A 24,616-nucleotide genomic window follows, 5' to 3' on the forward strand; every position below is an offset into this window, starting at 1 on the left:
CATATCTTTTAAAAACTTAAATAGGCTCAAATATTAATAGTGCTTAAGAGATGGAAATACAGCAGATTTTTATTTCCCTGTGTTCTCATTTGCACTTCCAAGTTTTATACGTAATATAGACACACATATAGATTGCACATTACCTCTGTAATCAGAAAAAATATACATAAAAGCTATTTTTTTTTTCTTTCAAAAGCCATCCAAGGCAATTCCTCAGCTGAGAAGCTCCAATCTGACTTGCCTCACAAAGGGCACTGTTGTCCTGTCCTTGTGAAAACTATGCATCTATCCAAAACGGTGGTGTGGCTGAGCCGACCCCCTCCCTGATCTCAGCACCACTCCTGGGACGGGAGAGTTCACATCCACTCACTGCCCTGCAGAGTCTACACAAAACGGTCCCACGAAAGTGGCCACGCAGAAGAGGTAGAGAAAACCCATGAAACGCAGATTCCTGAGGAGGCTCCCACCCTGGGCTCTGCAGGTACTCGCATCCTGAAACCGCGCCTTCTAGGAAACCACATCGGGCTCCGCGATGCCCCCCAGCGCGCATGTGCAGCAGTGGGCGCTCCCACGCGATTCTCTTATTACTTTGAAATTAACTTAGGACGCGCACATCTTTACAAATATATCATGCACTGAGGGATAGAGCACAATTTGCATTAGAATCCCATTGTCTGTACGCCAATTGCAGCAGTCCCGGGACTTTTCCCCTGGAAATAGTGAGAACGACTCTCTCTCCTTGAAAACTGTTACAATGCATAAAAGCACACCTAGTTTTCCACAGAGAATGTATCTAGATTATGGATCATCTTCCCTCTATATACCGCTTTCCAGATTTTCCAAAAATAATTTATAATAAGCATTACTTTTATAAGCAGAAAAAAAGTGTACATCTAAACATATAAGCACCCATCGTTTATAGAAAACGCTCACCTGTCACTCTGGCCCTCAAAGGCTCCAGTTGTTCCTTCTTATTTCTGCCAAATATTATATCCATCGTGCAGGGCGATGAGCAAGAGCGGTATTAACAGTGAACAGACGCTCCTCTGTGTTCAAGGCGACTGCTCCGGGCCCCTCCTTGTCTTCCCCTCCTGCTCGCCTGCAGCTTCCTTCACATCTCCTTCCCTTCTGATACCACTCGTTTCTCCCTTTGCTTTCCGCTCTCCTAGGCCCTGGGATCTCTTCGTGCACACGGCGGCGGGAAGCTGCGCTGGCGTTATTTATGTTTGGTCAAAGGTCAATTCCCCAGCCATGTGTCCCAGCTAATATTTAATTCGCTGATTGTGTCCTCAACTCTCCCTTTCCACTTCCACTTTTGGTTGAACCAAGAAAAGCGAGTTTCTTGCTGTGTTTAAGCTGAAGGGATCCGGGGGGGTGAGGGGGGGGAGGGATAAATTGGAAGATTGGGATTGACGCATACACACTACTATATATAAAATAGATAACTAATAAGGACCTACTGTATAGCACAGGGAACTCTACTCAGTACTCTGTCATGGCCTATATGGGAAAAGAATCTAAAAAAGAGTGGATATAAGTGTATGTATAACTGATTCACTTTGCTGTACACCTGAAACTAACACAACACGGTAAATCAACTATGCTCCAATAAAAATTTAAAAAACAACAACAGGTGGGATCATTTAGCAGTGCATTCTGCTTAGGACACCTGGATTAGGGGAGCCCAGAGGGCATCAATCACGTGAATCCCTACTGCACAGCATGGGAACTCAGTTTGCCAGAAAGGGAAAGTTTTGTTTTGTTTTGTTGTGAATGAAGGTCCCTGAGCTTCCTCACCACCCTCCCCACTGCCCAGAAAGAAAAAAATCATATGTAAAGAGCAACTTAATTATACTTCATTTTTTGGAGAAGTAAACATAAAATGTTTCATGTACCCATTTAAACAATAAATACAGGGAACCAAAAACTCTACTCAGGAACTACAAGGAATAGTAAAAAACAAACTTCAGCTCCAGCTTTCTGGCCCATCAAGAGGGAGAAACTATGCCTGTATTTGATTTTAAGGTTCCCCCATATTCGTGAATCTCTAGGTGATGCCATTGCCTAAAATCCATATTCAACTTGCTATGAATGTTGGGTGATGAGTTACTGGCCTCACCTTTGCTCATGTTGCTTCAAGAAAGAACCAGCTGTTCCCTCTCTGGGTCGAGTGAGAAAAGCTGGCCTTTATGCGGCCAGCTGGGTCTAGTAGTATCAGGGCTGGGCCCAGACTGTTCCAGGATTGCAGAGCTCAGTCCTGAGAGCAGCGTGGCCTGGCTTTGCTCCACCCTGGCTGCACATTCCAATCACCTGGTGGGAGCTTTAGCAATGCCCGTGCTGGGCCCCACTCCAGACCCGCCCATTCAGAGTCTCTGAAGGTGCAGCCCAGCCCTCAGTAGTCTTAAAACTTCTCCAGAATATTCTACTTTGCGCAGCAGGCCCTGGTTAAGAAGCCCTGGTCCAGGGGAAGATGCTACATGTTTGCGTTAATACCAGATTCACGTTCCTCCCTTTTCTGTGTCTGGGGTATGTTACTTACCCTCTTTGAGCCTTCCTTATCTGTAAAACGGAGGTGTAACAATATTAAAATCTCAAGGTTATTCAAAGTCAAGGGTCTAGCAAAAGCCCTCGTTCCCGAACAGTTAATGTTGGCCTTTCTTCCCTGCTGTCTCCGAAGGCACTTCCCTTTGATCCACATTTTCCATTCAGTCCCACAATAGCTTGCCAGTTTATTCTGCCGTCTGGTGTAAACATGTGTAACCATGTCAGGGTTATTTATTCCTAGGTTGTGAACGCTGAGTCCTTGTGAGGATTAAAGGAGAATGTCTGGCATACATTGAGTGCTTGGGAAAAAATTACACTACCAAGGGCGGCATCTCTGGTGCAGAAGAAAAGAGCTCAGGGCTTATGGGGATCAGAAGGCCTGGGCTGGAATCTCAGCCCCTATGATCTAAAACTGTGATTTGTCACATGACTCCTCTGAACCTCACTTTATTCTGCAAAACAGGTTGGCGATGCCCCGTCACAGGGTTTGTTGAGAGGATTAGACTTAAGTTACATAAGTGAAAACATGACCGTATTCTCCTTTCTTGTCCATGTGTGTATTCAGAAGAGAAATGGTCCCCATCCATCAAGAATATTCTCTGAGTCAAGTACTTGGTGAAGCCCTCTGCATGTACTGGCTTGCTCTGGCCTTATATGATTCTATGAGATGGGTGTTCTTAGCAGTGTTTTGGGGATGAGAAAACTCAGGGAAGATAGATCACACGGCTGCTAAGACATCGAATTAGGAAGCAAAGCCAGGAAGCCTGACTTCGAAATATATACTCTGACGATTCCACACAGCTCCAGCGCATGAGGGATGTTTGCTAGGTTTCTACTGAATGAAGTAAAGGGTGGAGGACCAAGAGGGCCAGTCTTGGGTTGATATGATTGCCTTGTTATAGAATACTGAGGAAGCTCTCTTCATTCAGGTCCCAACTGCTCCCCAGGGGCAATGTTATGGTGAAACAAAGGACTTTTTCACGATGGTGATAATAACTTGATCATAACAATAGAGATCTATATATTTTCTAGGGCTGCCATAACAAAGTAGCACAGAAAGTAATTTTCCCAGTTCCAGAGGCTGGGAAGCCCATAATCCAGGTGTCGGCAGGGTTGGTTTCTTCTGAGACGTCTCCTTAACTTGTAGACAGTCTTCTCACTGTGTCCTTACATGGTCCTCTCTCTGGATATGTACATCCCTGGTGTCTCTGTGTGTCCACTTTTCCTCTTATAACGATACCAGTCAGTTTGGATGAGGGCCCACCCTAATGGCCTCATTTTAACTTAATCACCCCTTTAAAGGCCCCACCTCCAATACTGTCACATTCTCAGGTACGGGGGTTAGGACTTCAGCATATGAATTTGGGGGCGAACACAGTTCAGCCCATAACAATACCACGAAGGCACAATGAGTTAATGCAAGATGCTTTGGCTGAAAGTAACAGAATATCTGCTGACACACCAAAGATGTGCATTTATCTCAGACATCAAGTCACCTGGGGCTCCTGGCGGGCTCAGAAGCTCATTTGGGTCATCTCACCAGGCTCCCACCTCCCACACTGTCATCCTCAGAGGGTTGGCTTCTCATTCTTGGGCTTGTTCAGTTTTGCTTATGAATGACTGCCTTCCCTCCAGGACTCATGTCCTTGCACAATAACTACAAAAGTAAGGAGATAAGATGGGGACGAAGCAGGCATTTTCTTTTTCCAGCTTTCTCTCTTTTTGTGCTAGAGACAGCTCTTTCCCATAATCCCCTGAGCAGATTTTTCTCTTAGTTTCATTGGCTGATCTGTGTCACGTGACCCCCCCACAGGCCAATCCCTGGCAAGGAGGAACAGGAGTGCCCTGATTTCCTTAAACCCATCATGAGTCACCCCTGGGGAGCACGTTGCTACCTGAATCACATCAGGATATCATTAGCAAGGAAAAAGGAGGGAATGGCTTGGGATAGGCAACCTACAGTGTCGTCTGCAGGCAGTACAGCGTTCATGCATCCTCACATTCATTCACGCAACATGTATTTCCTCAGCACCTACTATGTGCTGGAAATACAGCTGTGAGCAAAACAGGAAAACAATTCTGTGCCTTCTCAGAAATTACACCAACTACATGCCAAATTTTGAGGATATAGTAGTGATTAATGAGAGTTAGTCCCTGCCTTCTTGGGCTCTCACGATGTTCTTTCTGTTTTGGGGGTGAGTCTGCATATCCCAAAAAACATGCATTTCCCAAGGCAGTTAGAGGCAGTGCAGGGGTTCATAGGACTGCCTTCATGTCAAACCTCCATCCTCTCTCTTTATAAACAAAAATAACAAGCAGCAGCTGTTCTTTCCCAGGAAGCTCTGGCATCGCTCTGGAACCATGAAAGCCTGACCCCTGCTTTCCATGTCTTTGCTAATATGGGAAGAGTGGGACAAGGGACTTGTCGCCAGTAGGAGCTGTCTCCTGGCCTGTCCTCTGGCCTCTGATAAACACCATTCACTGGATGCTTGACACGTGCCAAGTAGCATGCTAAGTGTCTTATTAGCTGTCTTTTAGTTCATCTCTGTGAGGGAGCATTAGCAATCTTATTTTTACAGCCTCAGAGACGTGGAGGAATTTGATCAAAGTCAACAGCTAGTCAGCGCATGTTCTCCCCCACTAGCCAGTAATGCTGCCCACATTTTGAAGCTGATAGTTGAGAACAGAGGAGATATGGGAGCTAAAGTAGGTGTTCCACAATTTCTAAAATGCATGTGCTGCCTTAAAATGGGACGAAAACTGGCCAGTGCATGAGAAAACAGGGCAATGGTAATGTGAAGGGAAGTAGCTCTTCATACACAAGAGTTTTGGTCATTTTTTGCTGTGTAACACACCACTCTAAGACTTAGTGTCTTCAACATACAGATGGCCAAAAAGCACATGGAAAGCTGTTCAACATCACTAATTATTAGAGAAATGCAAATCAAAACTACAATGAGGGCTTCCCTGGTGGCGCAGTGGTTGAGAATCTGCCTGCTAATGCAGGGGACACGGGTTCGAGCCCTGGTCTGGGAAGATCCCACATGCCGCAGAGCAACTAGGCCCGTGAGCCACAACTACTGAGCCTGCGCGTCTGGAGCCTGTGCTCTGCAACAAGAGAGGCCATGATAGTGAGAGTCCCGTGCACCGCGATGAAGAGTGGCCCCCGCTTGCCGCAACTAGAGGAAGCCCTCGCACAGAAACGAAGACCCAACACAGCCAAATAAATAAATAAATAAATAATAATTAAAGGTGCTAATAATTAAAAAAAAAAAACAAAAACTACAATGAGGTATCACCTCACACCAGTCAGAATGACCATCATTGAAAAGTCTACAAACAATAAATGCTGGACGGGGTGTGGAGAAAGGGGAACCCTCCTACACTGTTGGTGGGAATGTAATTTGGTACAGCCACTATGGAGAACAGTATGGAGGTTCCTTAAAAAACTAAAAATAGAGCTACCATATGATCCTGCAATCCCACTCCTGGGCATATATCTGGAGAAAACCATAATTCAAAAAGATGCATGCACCCCAATGTTCATAGCAGCACTATTTACAGAAGCCATGATTTGGAAGCAACCTAAATATCCATCAACAGAGGAATGGATAAAGAAGATGTGATACACATATACAATGGAATATTACTCAGCCATAAAAAAGAATGAAATAATGCCATTTGCAGCAACATGGATGGACCCAGAGATTATCACACTAAGTGAAGTAAGTCAGACAAGACAAATATCATACAATATCACTTATATGTGGAATCTAAAAAAAATGATACAAATGAACTTATTTACAAAACAGAAGTAGACTCACAGACTTAGAAAACAAAGTTATGGTTACCAAAGGGGAAAGATGGGAGGGAGGGATAAATTAGGGGTTTGGGATTAACATATATACACTACTATATATAAAACAGATAATCAACAAGGACCTACTGTATAGCACAGGAAACTCTACTCAATATTCTGTAACAACCTATATGGGAAAAGAATCTGAAAAAGAATGGATATATGTACATGTATAACAGAACCAGTTTGCTGTACACCTGAAGCTAGCACAACATTGTGAAACAACTATACCCCAATACAAAATAAAAATTAAATTAAAAAAAACACTGTTAAACAAACAAACAAAAAGACTTACTGGCTTCAAACAACAGCATTTGATCACGTCTGTGGGTTCTGCGGGCTCAGCTCTGTGGGATGACAGTGCTCTGTGGGCCAGTTCTTCTGCTTTCACAGTGTGGGGTTCCTGGCGTGGCTGTGAGTCAGCTGGCAGTTGACTGGGACACTAGGAGGGCAGGGCTTGGGCCTCTGTCCCTCTCCATGTGGTTTCAGGGCCTTTCTTGACCCTCTCCCTGAGATCTCTCTAACAGGATAGCCAGACTTCTTCCATGGCAGCAAAAGCCCCCAGAAGTGAGTGTTTCAAGAGAGAGGAAGCAGAAGCTGCCAGTCTCCTTTAAGGCTGAACCTAGGACTGGCATAGTTTCATTTTCCCTGACTGGTTAGCATGAATCACAGGGCAAGGAGGGGCCACACCAGGGTGTGAATATGGGCCTGGGCTGGGTGGTCCCTTGGGGCCACCTTTGGAGACTCGCAACCTCAACAGACCCATTTCCATTAGAGCCTCAGCTCTTCCACCTGCTAGCTGAGTGCTGAGCTTTTGGCTTAAATCTCAGAACCTCAGTCTCCTGATCTCTAAAATAGGAATTATAATATCTGCCTCACAGGTGTCTGCAAAGTTTAAATTAAACATTGTAAACTCTAATCATGTATGTCATGGTGCTTAGAATATGGTAGGAGCTCATAGCATGTTCCTTTCCTATCGTTTCTTGGAAAAGAGAAAATTTGGAAAGGTCAGCCAGTATGATAAGCAGAAATATTAATTTTTTGGAGCAGCTACAATGTATACAACTCTGGTCTACCCCTGGAAGGAAAGTAGACCCTCATGACCCAGTACAGGATTTTAAGTTTCTTCTCGTTTGGCTGTGAAGACACGTACACAGTAAGTAATAGCTAGTTCCCTATTATACCTGCTCTAAAAGAGGCACAGATAAGAAGTATCATGGGAGCTCTGAGGAGGGAAATCTTGCTCAGGCTGGGGAGGGTTAAGAAAGAAGGCTTCCTGGAGGACGAGGTGCACAGCCGAGCCCTTGAGGGTGGGAAGCAGTTGGATGGGCAAAGAGGAGGCAGGTGGGAGGGCCAGAGTGGACAATGGCGTGGAGCTGGACGATTCTAGCAGGCGGACAGGGAGGAAGCAGAGGCGGCGCCACCAGGGACTTAGTGACAGATAATGACAATTGTAGGTGCCATTTATTGAGAGCTTCCTACGTACTGGGCTTTCTTCTAAGCCTTTTGTACACGTGATCATGTACTCCTCACAATCACCCTAAGTACAGGTGTTTAGCCCCATTTTACAGACAAGGAGAGTGAGGCACAGAGGAGCTAAGTAACTTGCCCAACACCACAGAGCTAGGCTTCGAACCCAGGCAGCCTAGCTCCAGAGCTGTACTTGCAACCACTGTTCATTTCCACTGCCTCCGGGATGGAGGTAGTGGAAATGAACAGTGCACAATCTAATCCCTGTTTAGGGATTGGACTGTGCAGGATTGTAAGAATTTGGGCTTTACGCTGTAGGCAATGGTGTCCTAAGTCAAGGGGCCAGGTCCAGGAAGGCATTTCTGCGGGAATTTTGCTGTGCTGTCCAACACAGTAGCTGCTAGTAGTGTGTGGCTATTTAAACTTAAATATAAATTAATTGCAATGAAACTAAATTCCTTATCCACACTAGCCACATTTCAAGGGCTCTGTAGACACATGTGGCTGGTGGCTGCCATCTTGGCCAGTGCAAATCCTCATGGAAAGTTCTATTGACAGTGCTGAGTTAGCAGGAGAGCTGCCAAGATTTGTATGTGGCTCAGGTGGACAGAAGCAGTTATGACTGCACAACAAGCCAGTTTAGAGAGTACAATTGTCAGAGAAGCCCATGGTTGTCAATAGTAAAAATGTGAATAGCCCACACATTCATTCATTCATTCATTCAGCTGTTCCACAAATACGGAGGGCCACCCGTCCGGGGTGGGGTTGCAGTGGCACAGAAGAGGTGACAAAGAGGCATGAGTGAGAAATCCTCCAGGGCAGGGAGAGGGGTTTTCCAGAAGGCCTCCTGAAAGGGGCAGTGCCGAGCCAAGAGCTGAAGGACGGCTGGGAGTTGGCCACGTGGAGAAGCTGGGAAGAGCGGTCCAAAAGGGCAACAGCTTGTGCGGACACTCAGAGGCATCACACAGCGTGGCCACACCACCTCATTCCAGATTTTTGAAGGGGTGGGTGTGCAGGAGAGGGGAGCAGAGGCCAGGGGAAATGGCAGGCAGGAGAGAGAGGGGTGGGGGAAGAGGAAAATTGTTCAGACTTGAGGAACTGGAGGCTGGGTTGCTGAGAGGGAGGCAGGAAGAAGACTGGGGTTCGAGGAGGTGTTAACTGGCAAGGCCCTTCTCTGAGTTGGGTTGAGTATCCCCTGGGCTTCCTCCCAAGTCACATACGTTTGCACAAGTTGGCTATGTTGCTTCCAGCAGTGATCCAGAGACTGTGGAAGAGGACTCCCTTCCAGAGGGTGGAAGGCATGGTACAGAACCACACACAGTCTGCCCTCTGGAGGATCTGAGAGGCTCTCAGGGTGAGCAGGAAGGCTTGGTCTCCTCCCTCGGGGAGGGAGAAGGATGGGGGTTCCCAGATGTGTGCCCCTGCTCTGTAGTTTGGGTATCTTCTTATCGTGACACAGACCCAGCAGGTACTATTACTATTCCCTCTTTATGGAGGAAGCAATTGAAGCTTTTGAGGTGGTACCCCTGGACCAGAAATCACACAACACGTGGCAGGGGTGGGAGATTGAACGTGGAATCCTCTTACCTTGTAATGTGGGGAAGGATGCAGGAAGAGGAGGCTACCCTTCCCCAAGGCCACTTTTTCCATGGAATGTGCTACATCCATAAAGCAGTCTCGAGATGAAGAAGTAAAGCTGAATTCAAAAGGAAAAGTTTTTGGTGCTATAAAAACAACGGCCTTATTTTGCAATTCTGTATCTTCTACTAATGAAGTTATAGCCTAAAGTGAGTTAATATTTCCCTTTTGGAGATAATGTTATCATATCTAAATTACTTTGCGGTTTTCCCATTAAGTTAGCTTTTAAATGGTGCCTCTAATTAGCCAGTGTGATAAGCTGAGCAGGATAATGTGGAAATCTCGGATAGCAGGGTTCAAGGTAACAGGCAAAGTGCCAGCAAAGGTGGCAGCTGCCTCCCCGAGGGACAGGCATTGGTGATGAGCTCCAGAACACAGGATGTAGGGAGTGGTGGGAGAGCCTCCCCAAGACTCCCGGAGTGAACACTTCACCACTAAACAAAGACCATAAATTATGCCATTAACATTTAAGAGGATTCGTAATTTCCTCAAAGTTCTACTAAACAGCAGAGACTGGTGTCATATAGGGTATTTCAGACAGAAAAATGGGAAATCATAGCTCCTGACCTCAATGAGCTCAGAGTCTAACAAGGGAGAAAGGAATGCAAATAATAATAATAATCATGCAGAGGTGCTGTGTATTATCATTTATATAATACTAATTTGCCACACTTGGGAGAATTGACAAGACTGAAATACAGCGGACATCACTGGTAGAAAAAGAAGGGCCTTCTAACGCCTGAGCTGGAACGGTTCAATTTTTTTTTTCCACCATGTACTTCAGGGCCCAGTCAGTGAGGCTGGACAAAAATTCAATTTAAATAATAACCACTGAGTTACAGTCTGGACGATGTCTGACATTTCTACCTCCTAAATAATCTTTCACACTGCACCTCTCACCTCCAGCCCCCCAGCTACTATCCTCACTATTTTTGACCTCTTAGGCGCAGCTTCCTCATGGGCCCCAGTCCCACCCCCTCCAATCTACCTTCCCTGCTGCCACCAGGTGACCTGGCTGAAATTCAAAGCTGACCACATCACTCTCCTATTTAAAATCCGGAGATTAGCACAGTGCCCGGCACGTAGTAGGTCTCAAGAGATACTGAATGAATGAATGGCACGTGGCCTCATTGGGCTACATCGTCATTGTATTAGTTTGCTAGGGCTGCCATGACAAAGTGCCACAAACTTGGTGGCTTAAACAACAGAAATTTACTCTCTCATGGTTTTAGAGGCCAGGCATCTGAAGCCAAGGTGACAGTAGAGCCATGATCCTTCTGAAGTCTTGAGGGCAGACTCTTCCAGCTTCCGGTATTGCTAACAATCTGTGATGTCCCTTAACTTGTGGCTACATCACTTCAACCTCTGCCTCGGTTGTCATATGGCCTTCTTGCCTCTGTGTCTGTGTGTCTCTCTGTTCAGAGCTCCCTCTGCTTATAAGGACACCAGTCACTGCGTTAGGGCTCCCCTTAGCCAGCACGACCTCTTCTTAACTTGACCACATCTTCAAAGGCCTTGTTTCCAAATAAGGTCACATTCACAAGTACCAAGGGTTAGAATTTCAATGTATCTTTTTGGAAGTTACAACTGAACCCACAATAGTCATTAAGCAAAACAACTCAAAAGTGGAAACTACAAAGGCTGTAAGTGGATTTATTTTTACACCTAAGTTCTTGTAGTTTCTCTCTTGTTCTCTTTTATAAATACATATATATATATTTTTTCTTGTTCTCTTTTTTTTTTTTTAATTTTATTTATTTATTTATTTTTGGCTGTGCTGGGTCTTCGTTTCTGTGCGAGGGCTTTCTTTAGTTGCGGCAAGTGGGGCCACTCTTCATCGCGGTGCGCGGGCCTCTCGTTATCGCGGCCTCTCGTCGCAGAGAACGGGCTGCAGACGCGCAGGCTCAGTAATTGTGGCTCACGGGCCTAGTTGCTCCGTGGCATGTGGGATCTTCCCAGACTAGGGCTCGAACCCGTGTCCCCTGCATTGGCAGGCAGACTATCAACCACTGCGCCACCAGGGAAGCCCCTCTTGTTCTCTTTTTTAAGGCTGAAAACTTAAGCAATGCTAAAATGGAAGTAGATTAAACTGCTACAAGGGCATGGATTAAGCGGCAATTAACTCGTGCAGAGGCTGAGAAGGCTTCAAAGAAAAGGTTTATAGTTGAGTTATTCTTGAAAAAGGGTGTAAGTGTGCAAGCGTATAAGAGAAGACATTCTCAGTGGAGAAACAGCATGTGCAAACATGTGGAGGTGTGGCCTGCCGTGGCAGACCACCCAGGGGAGATAATGTAGGGTTTTGCGGTTTATGTTGGTTCTGGGGTACTGACACGAAACAGGGACTTAACATTCTGGGGCCTCTCCCTGAGAACCCCTTTCTACCAGCTTTCCCCCCACCCCTACCTCCACCTCACCCCTCTCTTCCTGACTAGTCCTTTAAGATCCAGGTTACCAGGCACCCTATAGAAGCAAACAACAAGGCATACATGAGCAAACTTGGAAGCCTCACCTACATACATGTTTAAAAAATCAAGAGAACACAACCCACCATTCCAATGACTCAGGTCGTTATCAGTTGCTCAGAGCTGGTCCCCAGGTATAGAACTGAAACCATCAGAAAAATGTGCAGGACATGACTCAGCTGCGTGAGCATGTTTCCCAGAATTTGATCTCGCAGCCTGAGCCTTCAAGTGGGATCAGCAACATGAACAACAGAGAGATTGTTAATTTGGTTTAAACAGCGTTGAGTCCATAGCAAGAATCACAGAGATGTTCATGCCCTGTGGTCAGGCATCCCAGTCCCAAGGATAGACTTGTCTGAGCTTGGCTCTCCCAGAAGCAGACCCAAAAACAAAGATTCCCGTGCAAATGGTTTATTTGGGAGGTGAACCCAGGAGTGGAGAAGTGAAACAGGGAGGGTAGACATTAACAAGGTCATTACCATCTCAGGAAACTGAGGCTCAGTCTGGTGGGAGACTCTGCAGATGGTGTGAACATGCCTTAGAGTAATCTTTAGAGAGCTGGGGGATTGACCCAGCAACTTTGGTCAATAGGGTGAGAGTTTCTTCCGAGAGGCTCTAACTCCCAGGCATTTCCATTCTGTTCCTTGTGTGCAGAGGGAGGCAAAGAGCCATGGGTGCCTGCATTTAGAAGCCTTACATGGTAAGTGTAGGGTTAAGGCGGGGCACTGACAGTGTCTGCTATAACCCTCAAGAGATAACTCAGCCCAGGCTAAAGGGTAAGTGCAAGAAGATGTTCATAGAAGTGTTGACTAGGATAGCAAAAGTGAACAGATCACAAACAGGTGACGAAAACCACAGAAAACATCTAGCAAAATGGGAATGGTGTAGTCAGTGTCCATTCATTGAAAGGAGACTCAGCCACCGCCATGCGGATTTCAACGCCCTTTAGCAACATGGAAAAGGCTTGCTATCTAATGCTAAGTGGGAAATGCAGGACGTAATATGAGCTAGTTATACGTACACTACGACTGTGCCTGGGTAAACATCTATCTTCAAGAAAAGAAGCATTTGAAGAAACCACAAAGAAATGAGAATGTATTAGGGTGACGGGACCACGCAAATTCTTTTGTCATGTTGTCATTTTGATCGAATGGAAGGCAAAGATTCAATATGACTAACAAAAACACCAGTTCATATAGAATTGCACCCCCTCCCAAATAAGCTGCTTGCACTTAAATTCTTGTCTCAGCTTCTGAGGGGACCCAAACTAAAATGGGTCTATTCCCAGGACTGGGATGTCTGGGCCACAGGGCGTGAATAGCTTTATGGTTCTTTTTATGAACTCAGTGCCCTATTTAAACCAAACTTGCTCTCTTTCTGTTTTCATTTGCTGACCCTGCAATGCAGGATTTGGAGGCTTAGGCAGCTGGATCGGATCCTTGGAATCAGGCTCACATGGGTCCAGCCATGTCCTGCTTCCTTTCTTCACATACACAGAGGTTAAGGCACATTGGGAGCTGACATCACCAAGATGAATTCTGTGCCCAGGAGTCTGCAATTTATCAGAATATAAAGAATGTGGAAATGGAATTCAGCCTGCAGATTTGTGTTCCTTATCGAATGTCTCCAAGCATATTCCATGAGGGACATAAATTAAGCCTTTATCCAGGAGATAAATTATCTCTGCGTGTGGCCTTCCACATAGTTTTCTAATGAAAGTCATTAGATGCTTGGCCCCTGGAGATAAGAGACCGGTTCTGCCCAGCCTGTGTTCCAGCCTGTGAGTCAGCGATGACATCAAATTCTACCCAGGGCTCTGCCTGGCAAGGCTACACCAGGGGTCTTGGAAGGGCTTCTGGGAAAGGGAGGGGGGGTCAAGTGTCAGCCCCAGGGACCTGGGAGATGGGGCCAGGCTGGCAAATGCTCATTGAGTCCTACTGTGTGACAGCCAAGGGATAGACAGAGGTTAAGAGACATTATTCCTTCCCCCCAAGAAATTCACAGAATAAAATAATCCAGATGTCCATCAACAGAAAAAAGAATAAGCAAAATGTGGTCTGTCTGTACAATGGGATATTATTCCTCAATAAAAGGAATGAAGTACGGATACATGCTCCAATATGGATGAAACTTGAAAAAATATGCTAGGCACAAAGGTACACATATTGTATGATTCCATTTGTATGAAATGTTCAGAACAGTTAAGTCCATAGAGATAGAAAGTCGTGGTTGCCAGGGGCTGGGGGAGAGAGGGGTGGAAGCGAAAAACAAAATAATGGTAACTTAGGTCAGAGCAAGCTAACAGCTTAAAACCAGACATTAGACAACTGTGTTCTCTAAAGCCTTTGTCCACCCTGACACAAGGAACGGTTTATCTGACACCTTTTTTGAATGTTCCAGAGTCCCACCACATTGCATGGCTCCCTTCTCCAACCTCAAATTACTAATTTCTTATGAAGACCATCTCTTGTTGTAATGGTACACACCAGGCCCTTGGTGTCATCCCTATCACAACCCAAATGGCCTAATAGGTATTTTTCTAACGAAAAAGTTCCCAAGAGGAACTCTGGCATTAGTAGTTAAAACAATTTTTCCCACCACTAAAGTATCATAGTAATTTTGGCAAATTTAATTAATCTTGAAAGTTATCATGAACAACAAACATTACTAAGGAAGGCAAACAAAGAGCTAAGGTGGGGCTATATTAGTTCTGAAAAACCCTTCATTGAACATTTATTCTATAAACTTTTATGGAGTGCCAAAAAAAAAGGAATGAAGCATTAATACCTGCTGCAAGATGGATGAACTTTGAAGACACTCTGCTAAAGTGAAAAAAGCCAGTCACAAAAGGCCACAGAGTGTAGGATTATACGAAATTTCCAGAATAAGCAAATCCCTAGAGACAGAAAGTAAATTAGTGGTTGTCAGAGCTGGGGGAGGGAGGAACGGGGTGTGAATGCTAGTCAGAATATGGTTTCTTCGGGAGTGATGAAAATGTTCTAAAATTGATCGTGCTGATGGTTGCATAACCTTGTGTATATACTAAAAACTGTTGATATATATTTTAAATGGATGAATTGTATGGAAAGTGAATTATATCTTAATAAAGCTTTTGTTATAAAAAAAGAAAAAAGAAACTCAGAGGAGAGAGGCATACTATTTGAGGCAAGTTCTACAAGGTTCATTAAGGAAGTGCTGTTTGAGCTAATCGGGGATCAGCTTGAGGGTGATCACAGACGGACTAAGGAGAAAGGGGTTCCTGCAAAAGGAAGAGCAGACAAATGCACAGAGACATGAAGGAAGGTCACCAGCAATGAATTATGATAGGATGATCTGTGACTTTGAGCTTCTGGGGGAATGATGGGCTCATGAGAATTTATAATTTTTGAACAGGTAATGCATTCACGTAGTACAAAATGGAAAAGTCTCAAAAAAGGCGGCCAATGAAACAAAATTCTCGCTCCTGTGTCTGTCTCCCACTCACCTAGTCCCCGCTCCCCGCACTGGGCAATCACTATTGCTAGTCTCTTGTATGTCCCTTATGAGATATATTACACATGTATACAAATAAGTATTCATATGGGTTTTGTGTAAATGGGATTGGAACCTCATCAATGTCTCATACTTTGCTTTTAATATTAGCCAAAATCTTAGAGATCCTCCCGAATTTGTATACAAAGAATATGTTCGTGTTTTAGTGGCTATTTAGGATGTACCACGTTTTATTAACCAGTTTTCTTTAAATGGACGTTTAGATTGTTTCCCATCTTTCCTTCTTACAAAATTCTGCAATAAATAACCTTATATATATATATATGACATGTCACATATGTATGAATTCATCTGTAGGTAAAGTTCCTAGAAGTGGAATTGCTCCATTACAGAGCGTGTACTTTTTAAAATGTTGATAGGTATTTGATAGATATTGTCACACTACCCACAATAGAGGTTGTACCAATTTATACTTGCATCAGCAATTGGTGAGAGAGCATGTTTCCCCACATTCTGGGGGTGTGTTTGGAAACATTGTCAGAGATCATTTCATATAGGGCCTTGAATACAAAGCCAGGAGGTTTGAACTTGATCCATTGACCATGGACACCTGTTGGAGGGTTTAGGCAGTAGGTGAGGATGGGCAGGTTTGAAGTTTTAAAAGCTTATTTTCATGATGACATCGAATAAATTTTGTAGGAAATTTTTATTCTCAAACAGGCATGAGTGGTAATGTGATGAGTCAGAGAGCAGAAAAATCTCCATTAGGATTGAAGCCATGTTGGGGAGAATGTGATTGTCATCTGGGCACAGTGGCCACTGCAGACAATGGGGTTGGATATGAGCACAACTTGGTTTCTTTACCATCCATAACTATAGCTTTCCTGCCAGTTTTCTTTTATCGCATACTTCCCACAAGCTGATGGCTCCTCGTGAAACATTTAGCCCTGAAGGGTAGTGACACAAAAACCAATAACAAGGAATTTTTATCGGAAGCTAATGGTTGACCCAATGACAAGCAGACAAGTGATACAGCAACTTTATCTTTCTCTACAAGACCTTTTTGCAAATTAATTGGATTTGGAACTGCATGGAACAAAGAGCTGGGGGAAGCAAAAATGCAGACACATTCATTCTGAGTCTTTTGTCTCTTAAACAAGAAGTTAGTCACGATTATGTGATACAACAAGAGAAGGAAAGATGGATGGCAGTCAGTTGTGAAGGCACGAGCATATGAAGGACCTGAGAGCCAGGCCCATCCAGATGCTCCAGCCATGGTTCAAGGATAAGCACCTTGGCCTTGGTACTCTTGGGGCTTGCTCTGGGGTTTAGGGCCATTACGGCTAAGCCAGAGGATGGCAGCTTTTGCCCTAAGAGCCAAGTGGCTTTTAGAGATGCTTGTTATGAATTTGTGCCTCTTGGCCGCACCTTCTATGGTGCCCAGAGCTGGTGCGAGGAGCAAGGAGGCCATTTGGTTTTTATTCATGGAGAAGGCACCCAGCTATTTCTGCAGAAGCACCTCATCCACGACACGGAATGGTGGATTGGACTCACAGGGAACTTGGCTTGGAATGGAACTACAGAAGGTAGGTGCCGTGATAATTATGTTTTATGGGGAGCTTGTGGCTGTGATTCTCACCATAGTTTCTTACCCAGAACTCCATGGAACAAATTAGTACGTCCCAATTCTCATGGTAAGGAGACCCTCCTTTTTGGTTGTTTTGTGGATCAAATAAAATAATTCTTGTGCAGTACCTAGCACAGAATCCAGCTTGTAGCTGACATGCTAGAAATGTCCCTTTCTTTGCTTGTGCCTAAGACTAGCTATGGCTTCTTCAGTTCTTGCTAGAATAGTGCCTGGCACTCTCCTGAGTGCTTCACGTCCATTTTCACAGTGAATCCTTATCATAACCGATGAGACCGTTATGATTGTTGTCCCTATTTTACAGACGGGAAAACAGAGTCTCAGGAAATAATGACTAAGCTATTTTCAAAGCACTTCCACATGTCCTTCCCCCACTTGTTATGAGCTGAAGTGCGTTAAGTGCTTAGCACAGCTCAATTCACGTTAGACAGTCTCATGGTAACAGCTGTCCTGGAAACCCTACCTTATCCTTCGCTCGGTGAGGACCCCTTCCTCCAACCCCCGCACGTTCAGGGGAGTCCTCCTCTTTGCACCTGTAGGATCTTGTCCACACATTTAGGAGAGCACTTTTGGCATGACTTCGGTTTTTAGGTGTCTTCCCCCCAGACTACGAGCTCTTCAAGGGAAGGAACCATTCTTCTGGCCGTTTTTGTTTTCCCAGTGTCCGTACACAACAAAAAATGGATGTCCGTATTTAAGCCTTACCCCTGCCCCATGAGACAAGCACTGCTACTCTTATTTTATGAATGAGGAAAATAAGTCCAGAGGGATGAAATGACTTGCTCAAGATGACAGCGTCCTGCTCCCTCCCATTGCTCAGTAGAAGCTGCTGGGTTTTAGAAATGAGTAGCTTGGTCTGGGCTGAACACCTGTAGAAATGTACCAGCGTGGATGGAAATACTTTAATAAAGGAGCAGCTGGGGAAGCTCATTTTAGGAAACTCACAGCCAAGGGATTTGAATTCCAAAATGCATCTTCAGGCAACATCTATTGAATGGTTTCTTGCTTTGTAGATGCAGAAATTGTGGATTTCTGTATATCAGACACCCATTCACATGCAGTTAAAGGAGCGTGTCTATTTAAAATCTCCAAGGGATACCGCATGGCTGGTACAGAAAATGGGGTAGATCTGAGTAGGCTGATACGTCCTAACCTCCATTGCTCAGTGTTCTTTAAGGAGCAAGGGACTGTCCTGGCTGTGTGCGATATGATGACATTTGTGTAACTAGATTTCAGGCATTCATAAATGTTGATGTATGGATACAATTCATCCTGGAACAATTTTCAAGAAACATAACAATAATGGGAGTAGTCCATAGGTTGAAAGAGGGACGATGTTTTCACTTTATACCCTTTTGTGTTCTTTGAATTTTTTCAACCATATGTATGGATTTCTTTTCCTTAAAAAAATGGTAAATGTATTTTTGAGTCTTCACAGTAAATAGTTTATATCCAGTGTTTTCTAGATCTCTGGTGTACCTCTGTATTACACACACACACACACACACACACACACACACACACACACACACACACACACTTCTTCAACAATCATGCTGGTGTATTCAAGGCTCTGAAGAGTACCAAAATCATGAAAATTGCTTCCACTTTAACTCAGTGCTGCCCAAGTATATTTGACAAGGGCCCCTGCTTCTCTCTGGAGTGTCTTTTGCCATCCCGAGGCACACTTCTGTGCTCTTTTCTATTTTATTTTTAAATTTATTATTAGTTTTTTGGCTGCATTGGGTCTTCATTGCTGCACATGGGCTTTCTCTAGTTGCGGTGAGCGGGGGCTACTCTTTGTTGCCGTGTGCGGGGGCTACTCTTTGTTGCCGTGTGCGGGCTTCTCATTGCGGTGGCTTCTCTTGTTATGGAGCACGGTCTCTAGGCGTGCGGGCTTCAGTAGTTGCAGCATGCGGGCTCAGTAGTTGAGGCACCTGGGCCCTAGAGCTCGTGGGCTTCAGCAGTTGTGGCTCACGGGCTTCAGCAGTAGAGGCTTGCGGGCTCTAGAGCACAGGCTCAGTAGTTGTGGCACACAGGCTTAGTTGCTCCGCAGCATGTGGGATCTTCCCGGACCAGGGATCGAACCTGTGTCCCCTGCATTGGCAGGCGGATTCTTAACCACTGTGCCACCAGGGAAGTCCTGTGCTCTATTTTAAATTGTGGTTAGACATTACTGGAAGCATCATCTATTTACTCAAACCTGTTTGTATGGGCTCTTGGGCTCGGCACCCCGGTTTGTAGGCTGAGACCTTATCTTGGAAGAGAGTGGCTAGGTGATGCCCCTTCACTGGCATGGGACAGAGAGGCCTTCAGCCTGTCAGCACTGCCTGAGCACCCACTGCACACAAGGAGCGGAGTTGGGGCAAGCTCTGTACACACCAGGATCAGGAGGACCCTTCCAAGTCCTGGTGGTCATATTCCCATCCCAGGGCCCAAGACCTGGCTGGACACCTTAAATGTGAGCTACAGCCACTGGCGCCGAGGGCAGGATGCTTCTGTTACCAACCCCTGCGGCTATGTTGGGAGAGACCCTTCCTTTGGGTGGTCGTCCTCCGACAACTGCACGCAGGAGTTCGCCTTCATCTGCGAGTTTGGTGAGCTGGCCTGTGCTGTGGGGTCTCCCTCCTTCCTTCTTTTTCTGTCTCTCTCTCTTTGTCTCTATCTGTCTGCATCTCCTTCTGTCTTGCTCTGTCTCTCTTTTCCTGTCTCTCTCTGTCTCTCTGTCTCTATCTCTCTAAATGCCCACAGTCTCCGGCTGTGTGATGCTCCGTCTCTCACTTCATCTCTCCAGCTCGTGTCCCGCTCTCTCCCTGTCCACTTAGCTGTCTACCTGCCCTCTAGTCTCACTTGTCTATCTTCCCCTCTCATAACCCACATTAGAGGGAAATGCTCAGCCCTATTTCCTCTCCTTTTCCAGTCTTCCCATGAAGAGAGATGTGGTCCCAGGAGGCTGTTCTCACTCACCCTTGACTCTCGCTCCCTGGTCAGCCTGGCTTTGAGCCCCTCACCCCCGCACCCCACTCCCAACTCCCAAATCCCCCCACACTCTGCTCTTGTGCCCTTTCCAGCTGCTGCCTGTGGTAGGCCCCTTTTGTGGGCCCTGGGAACCCCCTCCTGGGGACTGTGTGTGCGAGTCCCTGCAGGAGTGGCCCGAGACCCGCACTGGGTCCTGCCTGCCATGGGGGCCTGGTCTTGGAGCTGAGCTACCTCGTGGTCCCCTGACCCTCAAGCCAGCCTTGACAGAAGGTTCTGGGCTTCCGGGCCCAGTCCCTTCCCTGGTTCTAAGCCCCTCATTGGAGACTCTGGCGCCCAGGCCCCAGTCTGGGTTCAGACACTTACTGGGACCCCTGCTCTATTTCCCCCATGCTCAGCTTTATAGATGCCATGCAAGCTTAACTTTCCTGCCTGGCCGATTCTGAAAACTCGAAAGCTTTGTGGACCTGTGGGTTACGCAACTTCCTCACTTCTTACCAAAGCTCCCACTCAAGCCCCATCCCCTTCCCCACCCCCACTGCAAGCCTGTCTCAGCACCGTCAGCCCCCAGGGTCTTGCAGGCCCTGGCACGAGGTCACACTAGGAAGAGCTAACATACAACCAGCAGGAGTTCCATGCATTGAGCTGTACATGCCTCTGTGCACTTATTCATCACACAGTAGAAATACCTCCATCATTCTGTTGCAGGCCCATGATAAAGCTAAGAAAAGTGATGCTCAGAAAGGGTAAGTTCCTTGTCCAAGGCCACACAGCTGGGCGGTGACAGAGATGAGACGTGAAGATCAGAGAGAGAGACTGGGAGACACTGTGCTGCTGGCTTTGAAGGTGAAGGAAGGGGCAGCCTCTAGAAGCTGGAAAAGGCAAGAGAATAGCTTCTCCCATAGAGGCTCCAGAAGGAACCAGCCCTGCCCACACCTTGATATTAGCCCAGTAAAGCCCATTTTGAACTTCTGACCATAACTGTAAGAAGATAAATTTGTGCTGTTTAAGCCACTAAGTTTGTGGTCATTTGTTACAGCAGCCATTAGGAAATGAACACAGATTTTGATCTCAACCCCTGCCCTGTGGCGGTCCCACCAGGCAGACGGGCCTGAGTCTGAAGCCAGTGTTTCCCACTTTCTGCTGTGCACATCTGAGCCAGGTCATTCTTTATCAACAAATGTTTACTGAGCATAGACCACATGCCAGGAGCTGGGCTGGAGTGGGGTCTCAGCACAGTGACCCCACAGAGCCCGATGTTACCACAGGGGAGGATAATAGTGCAGCTCACAGGACTGGTATGAAGACTCAATGAAATCACTCATGCATTCAACAATTGCTTGTTTAGCATCTATGATGTGCCAGGCATTGTTTTCAGATAAGTCTCAGGGAAGGCACTCGAAACAGGTGGAATGATAGTTGCCACTTTTACAGCCCTGACCCTACATGTACAGACTCATTTGATCCTCCTAACGACTCTATGGGGTGTGATATTGACTCCCCCCCCAATAAAGAGGAGGCACGGAGAAGCTGAATAACTTGCAGAAGACCACACAGCCCGAGTGTGGCTGGGCTGGCCCTGACCCTGGGCAGTCTGGGCCCAGAGCCATGCTCTTGCCCATCACATTGTTTCTCACCCCTGCTGAGTCAGCTCCCACTGTGTCCTTGCATCTCACAGTCCTGACCCCTGAGACCCCTCTGCTTCCCATCACCTGGCCACTTGCCCATCTGTGACCACGAGCCCTCCTAAGGTGTCACCTTACCTTTGCCACAGGTGTCGGCCAGAGTCTGGCCTGCGAGAGCCTCAATGCCACCATGCACTGTGGCTCAGGGGAGGTGATCCAGATCCAGGATGCTTTCTATGGGTGCCAGACTCCTCATTATTGCATCCAGGACACTGGGGACCCCTCAGACCTGGAGGAGGAATGCAGCTGGGTCAGTGTCAAGGATGAAGTGGCAGGTAGGGCCCAAGGGCTCTGTAGCTCTGGCTGCAAGTGCAGGGCACTTCCTGGTGTCCTGTGCCCAGCAAAGGGGTCTGGAAGGATTGAACAATCTTCATATCTGACCTTGGGTCTCCATCATATAGGAAAACTGGCCAGTCTTCCCACAGCACCAAGCAGGGGAGTAAGGGGGCTGTGGCTCACCCTTCACCTGACATCAAACCCACCCAATGGGTCAGGTGGACATTTTGCTCCCCACCTCAACTGGGTGCAAAAACATTGCTTTCTTTTTTTTTAATTTAAATTTTTAAAATTTCGAAATACTTCAAACGCACAGACAAGAATGAAAAAAATTTCAATGAAATCCCCTGGACCCACTACCCAACTTTGTCAAATCTTAGCATTATGCCATATTTGCTTAAGATTCTCTCATTACAGAAATGAATAAAACATTAGATTCGTATCATCTGTCTTAATACATGTTGTACTAGTTTGTTTCATTTATTATGTAACTATATCATAGTTTGCCTTTTCCTCTATTGAGAGATGTGCGGATTGTTGCTTAATCCTTGCTATTATGAATAGTCCTGAAACAAACAAACTTTCCAGGTTGTATCTCTCCTGTTCTGGATGGTATCTCTCCTTCACGTGGGAGAGTTTCTCTAGGGTCTTATTTTTCTAAATCAGATTAAATCTGCCTCTGAGCCACGTTTGTCTGGTGACAAGGATTCTCCCTTGGAAAGAAACTTGCACCTCTCCCCGCCATGTCTGACCCACATCACCCCTGCTCCCCTCAGAGCAGGCGTGGGGGAAAGAAATGCCAAAATCAGCCAGTTGGTTCTCTTCGGCTCGCCTCGTTGCCGCAGCATTCCTGAGGCTGTGGCCCCCCAAGGAGGAAAGGCCTGGGCTGGACGGGCCGATGGGTGTGCCTCCCTCACAGATGGAGCTCAGTGGGCTATTTCCTCAAAGGCCCAGATGCAAGCTTCCAAACCTTGTAGCCACACCCAGAGGGCACATTGGATGGGAGCCCTGCATCCTTTTGGGGAGGGTTGGAGGAGATCTGGGCAGAGCCCCAGGGGGTCTGTTTGTACCTAAGCGTCACCATCACTCATTCATTCAGTCAGTTTGCTGATAGACGTTTATTGAGCACCAAAATTGTGCCATGCACTATCTTGGGCTCTTTGGATGCAGGGATGAATCAAACACAATCTGTTCTTCGAAGAGGTCACAGTCTAATGGGGAGACAGATACAAATACAGGCAATTACCTAGCACTGTGCTCAATGGCACACAGAAGGGAGAAAAGGTGCTGTTTAGTTACTCATGCAAGACTCATTTTGTACCTGCTATGTATCAGGTACTGTTCTGTGTGCTGGAGATAGAGCAGTGAACAAAAACAAAGCAAAACAAAACATTCCCTCTCTCCTGGAGATTGTAGTCTAGTGCTGTGGATGCACCTAGTAGGGTACAGATCTCACACTGAGGGGTATAGCAAACTGGGTCCCAGCAGGAAAACAGAAATCATGCTAGGTCTTCCAACAGAGGGAATTCAATGCAGGGAATTGGTTACCCAAGTCACGGAAGTGCTGAGAAGCCAAATAGGAGATGATGATCCAACCCTGAGATTAGAGGAGCAGAAAGCCGCTACCACCCCAAAGGGCTGGAGGGACAACCATGGGGGATGTCACACCAAAACCAGAAGTCAGGGCCACCCGGCAGGTGCTAGAACCATGATCTGCCCTGTGGGAGCAAGGATCACGGAGGGAGGGACTGGCCAGAGGGAGCTGGAGCTGCAGAGGAGATGTGGTGAGAGAGAGGGCAAAAAAGCACCCTGCCCTGTACCTCTTCCCATCTGGCGCAGGCAGACTTTGAACCCCCAAATTCCCACCCTAATCCCTGGAACTGCGGGTATGATGAGATGCCATGCCCATGAATATGTTAACTTACGTGGCAAAAGGGTCTTTGTACATGTAATTATGGTCGATAATCTTAAAATAGGGAGATTATCCTGGATTATCCAAGTGGGTACAATCTAATCACCTGAGCCCCTCAAAGCAGAGAATTCTCTCTGGCTAGAAGCATAAGAGAGGTGTGGCAGTTGGAGAAGTCAGTGAGATTCAAGTATGAGACAGATCTGATGCCTCATTGCCAGCTCTGAGAGACAGGGGGTCACATGGGAGGACTGGAGAGAGGCCTCTAAGAGCTTAGGGTGGTCCCAGCTGATAGCCAGCAAGGAAATGGGACCTCAGTCCTACAGTCCCAAGGAACTGAATTCAGCCAACAAGAAGAATGAGACTGGGAGTAGATTCCTCCCCAGAGCCTCTGTGACACCTTGATTTCAGCCCTGTGATACCCTGAGCAGAGCCCAGCTGAGCCCACCCAGACCTCTGACCTCCACAAAGGTGAGGTAATAAAGGTGCTGTTTTATGCCACTACGCTTTTGTAGTTTGTTACAGCAGCCATTGGAAGTTACTACGTCGTCTTCAGTCTTCCATCAGCGCCTGCCAGTGTACAGGGGAGTTTGGGAAATGTAGTTCCCTGCAATTTGGAACCAAGTGGGGTGAGGGTGGATCTGTGGGCCAACGGTCAAA

The 24,616-nt window shown here is 46.3% G+C and overlaps 2 protein-coding genes across 3 annotated transcripts in view; one reads left to right on the plus strand and one right to left on the minus strand.

The window, feature by feature from the left end:
• BCO1 (beta-carotene oxygenase 1) overlaps positions 1-24,616 on the minus strand; it is an 88,454-nt gene that overhangs the window by 40,943 nt on the left and 22,895 nt on the right. The window contains exons 4-5 of one of the 2 annotated variants that reach the window (XM_082366350.1): positions 21,850-22,000; positions 9,461-9,569 (exon numbers count right to left, since the gene is read on the minus strand). Coding sequence is in view for 1 of the 2 variants with exons in the window: in XM_082366349.1 (XP_082222475.1) it covers positions 934-997 (64 nt within the window). In the remaining variant the exon portion in view is untranslated. Of the gene's footprint in view, positions 1-933; positions 5,821-9,460; positions 9,570-21,849; positions 22,001-24,616 lie in introns of those variants that run through there. The other variant, XM_082366349.1, reaches the window with a different exon arrangement.
• Positions 4,560-24,616, plus strand: part of LOC309617699 (polycystin-1-like protein 2) — a gene marked incomplete at its 5' end in the record, with an annotated part of 99,076 nt that continues 79,019 nt past the window's right edge. The window contains 5 exon segments of the mRNA XM_082370218.1: positions 4,560-4,600; positions 16,729-17,201; positions 19,543-19,724; positions 20,182-20,279; positions 21,838-22,046. Coding sequence (XP_082226344.1) covers positions 4,560-4,600; positions 16,729-17,201; positions 19,543-19,724; positions 20,182-20,279; positions 21,838-22,046 — 1,003 coding nt within the window.

Source organism: Balaenoptera borealis, assembly GCF_965194805.1.
Source record: "Balaenoptera borealis genome assembly, chromosome: 19".
In the NCBI taxonomy this organism is placed as follows: Eukaryota; Metazoa; Chordata; class Mammalia; order Artiodactyla; family Balaenopteridae; genus Balaenoptera; species Balaenoptera borealis.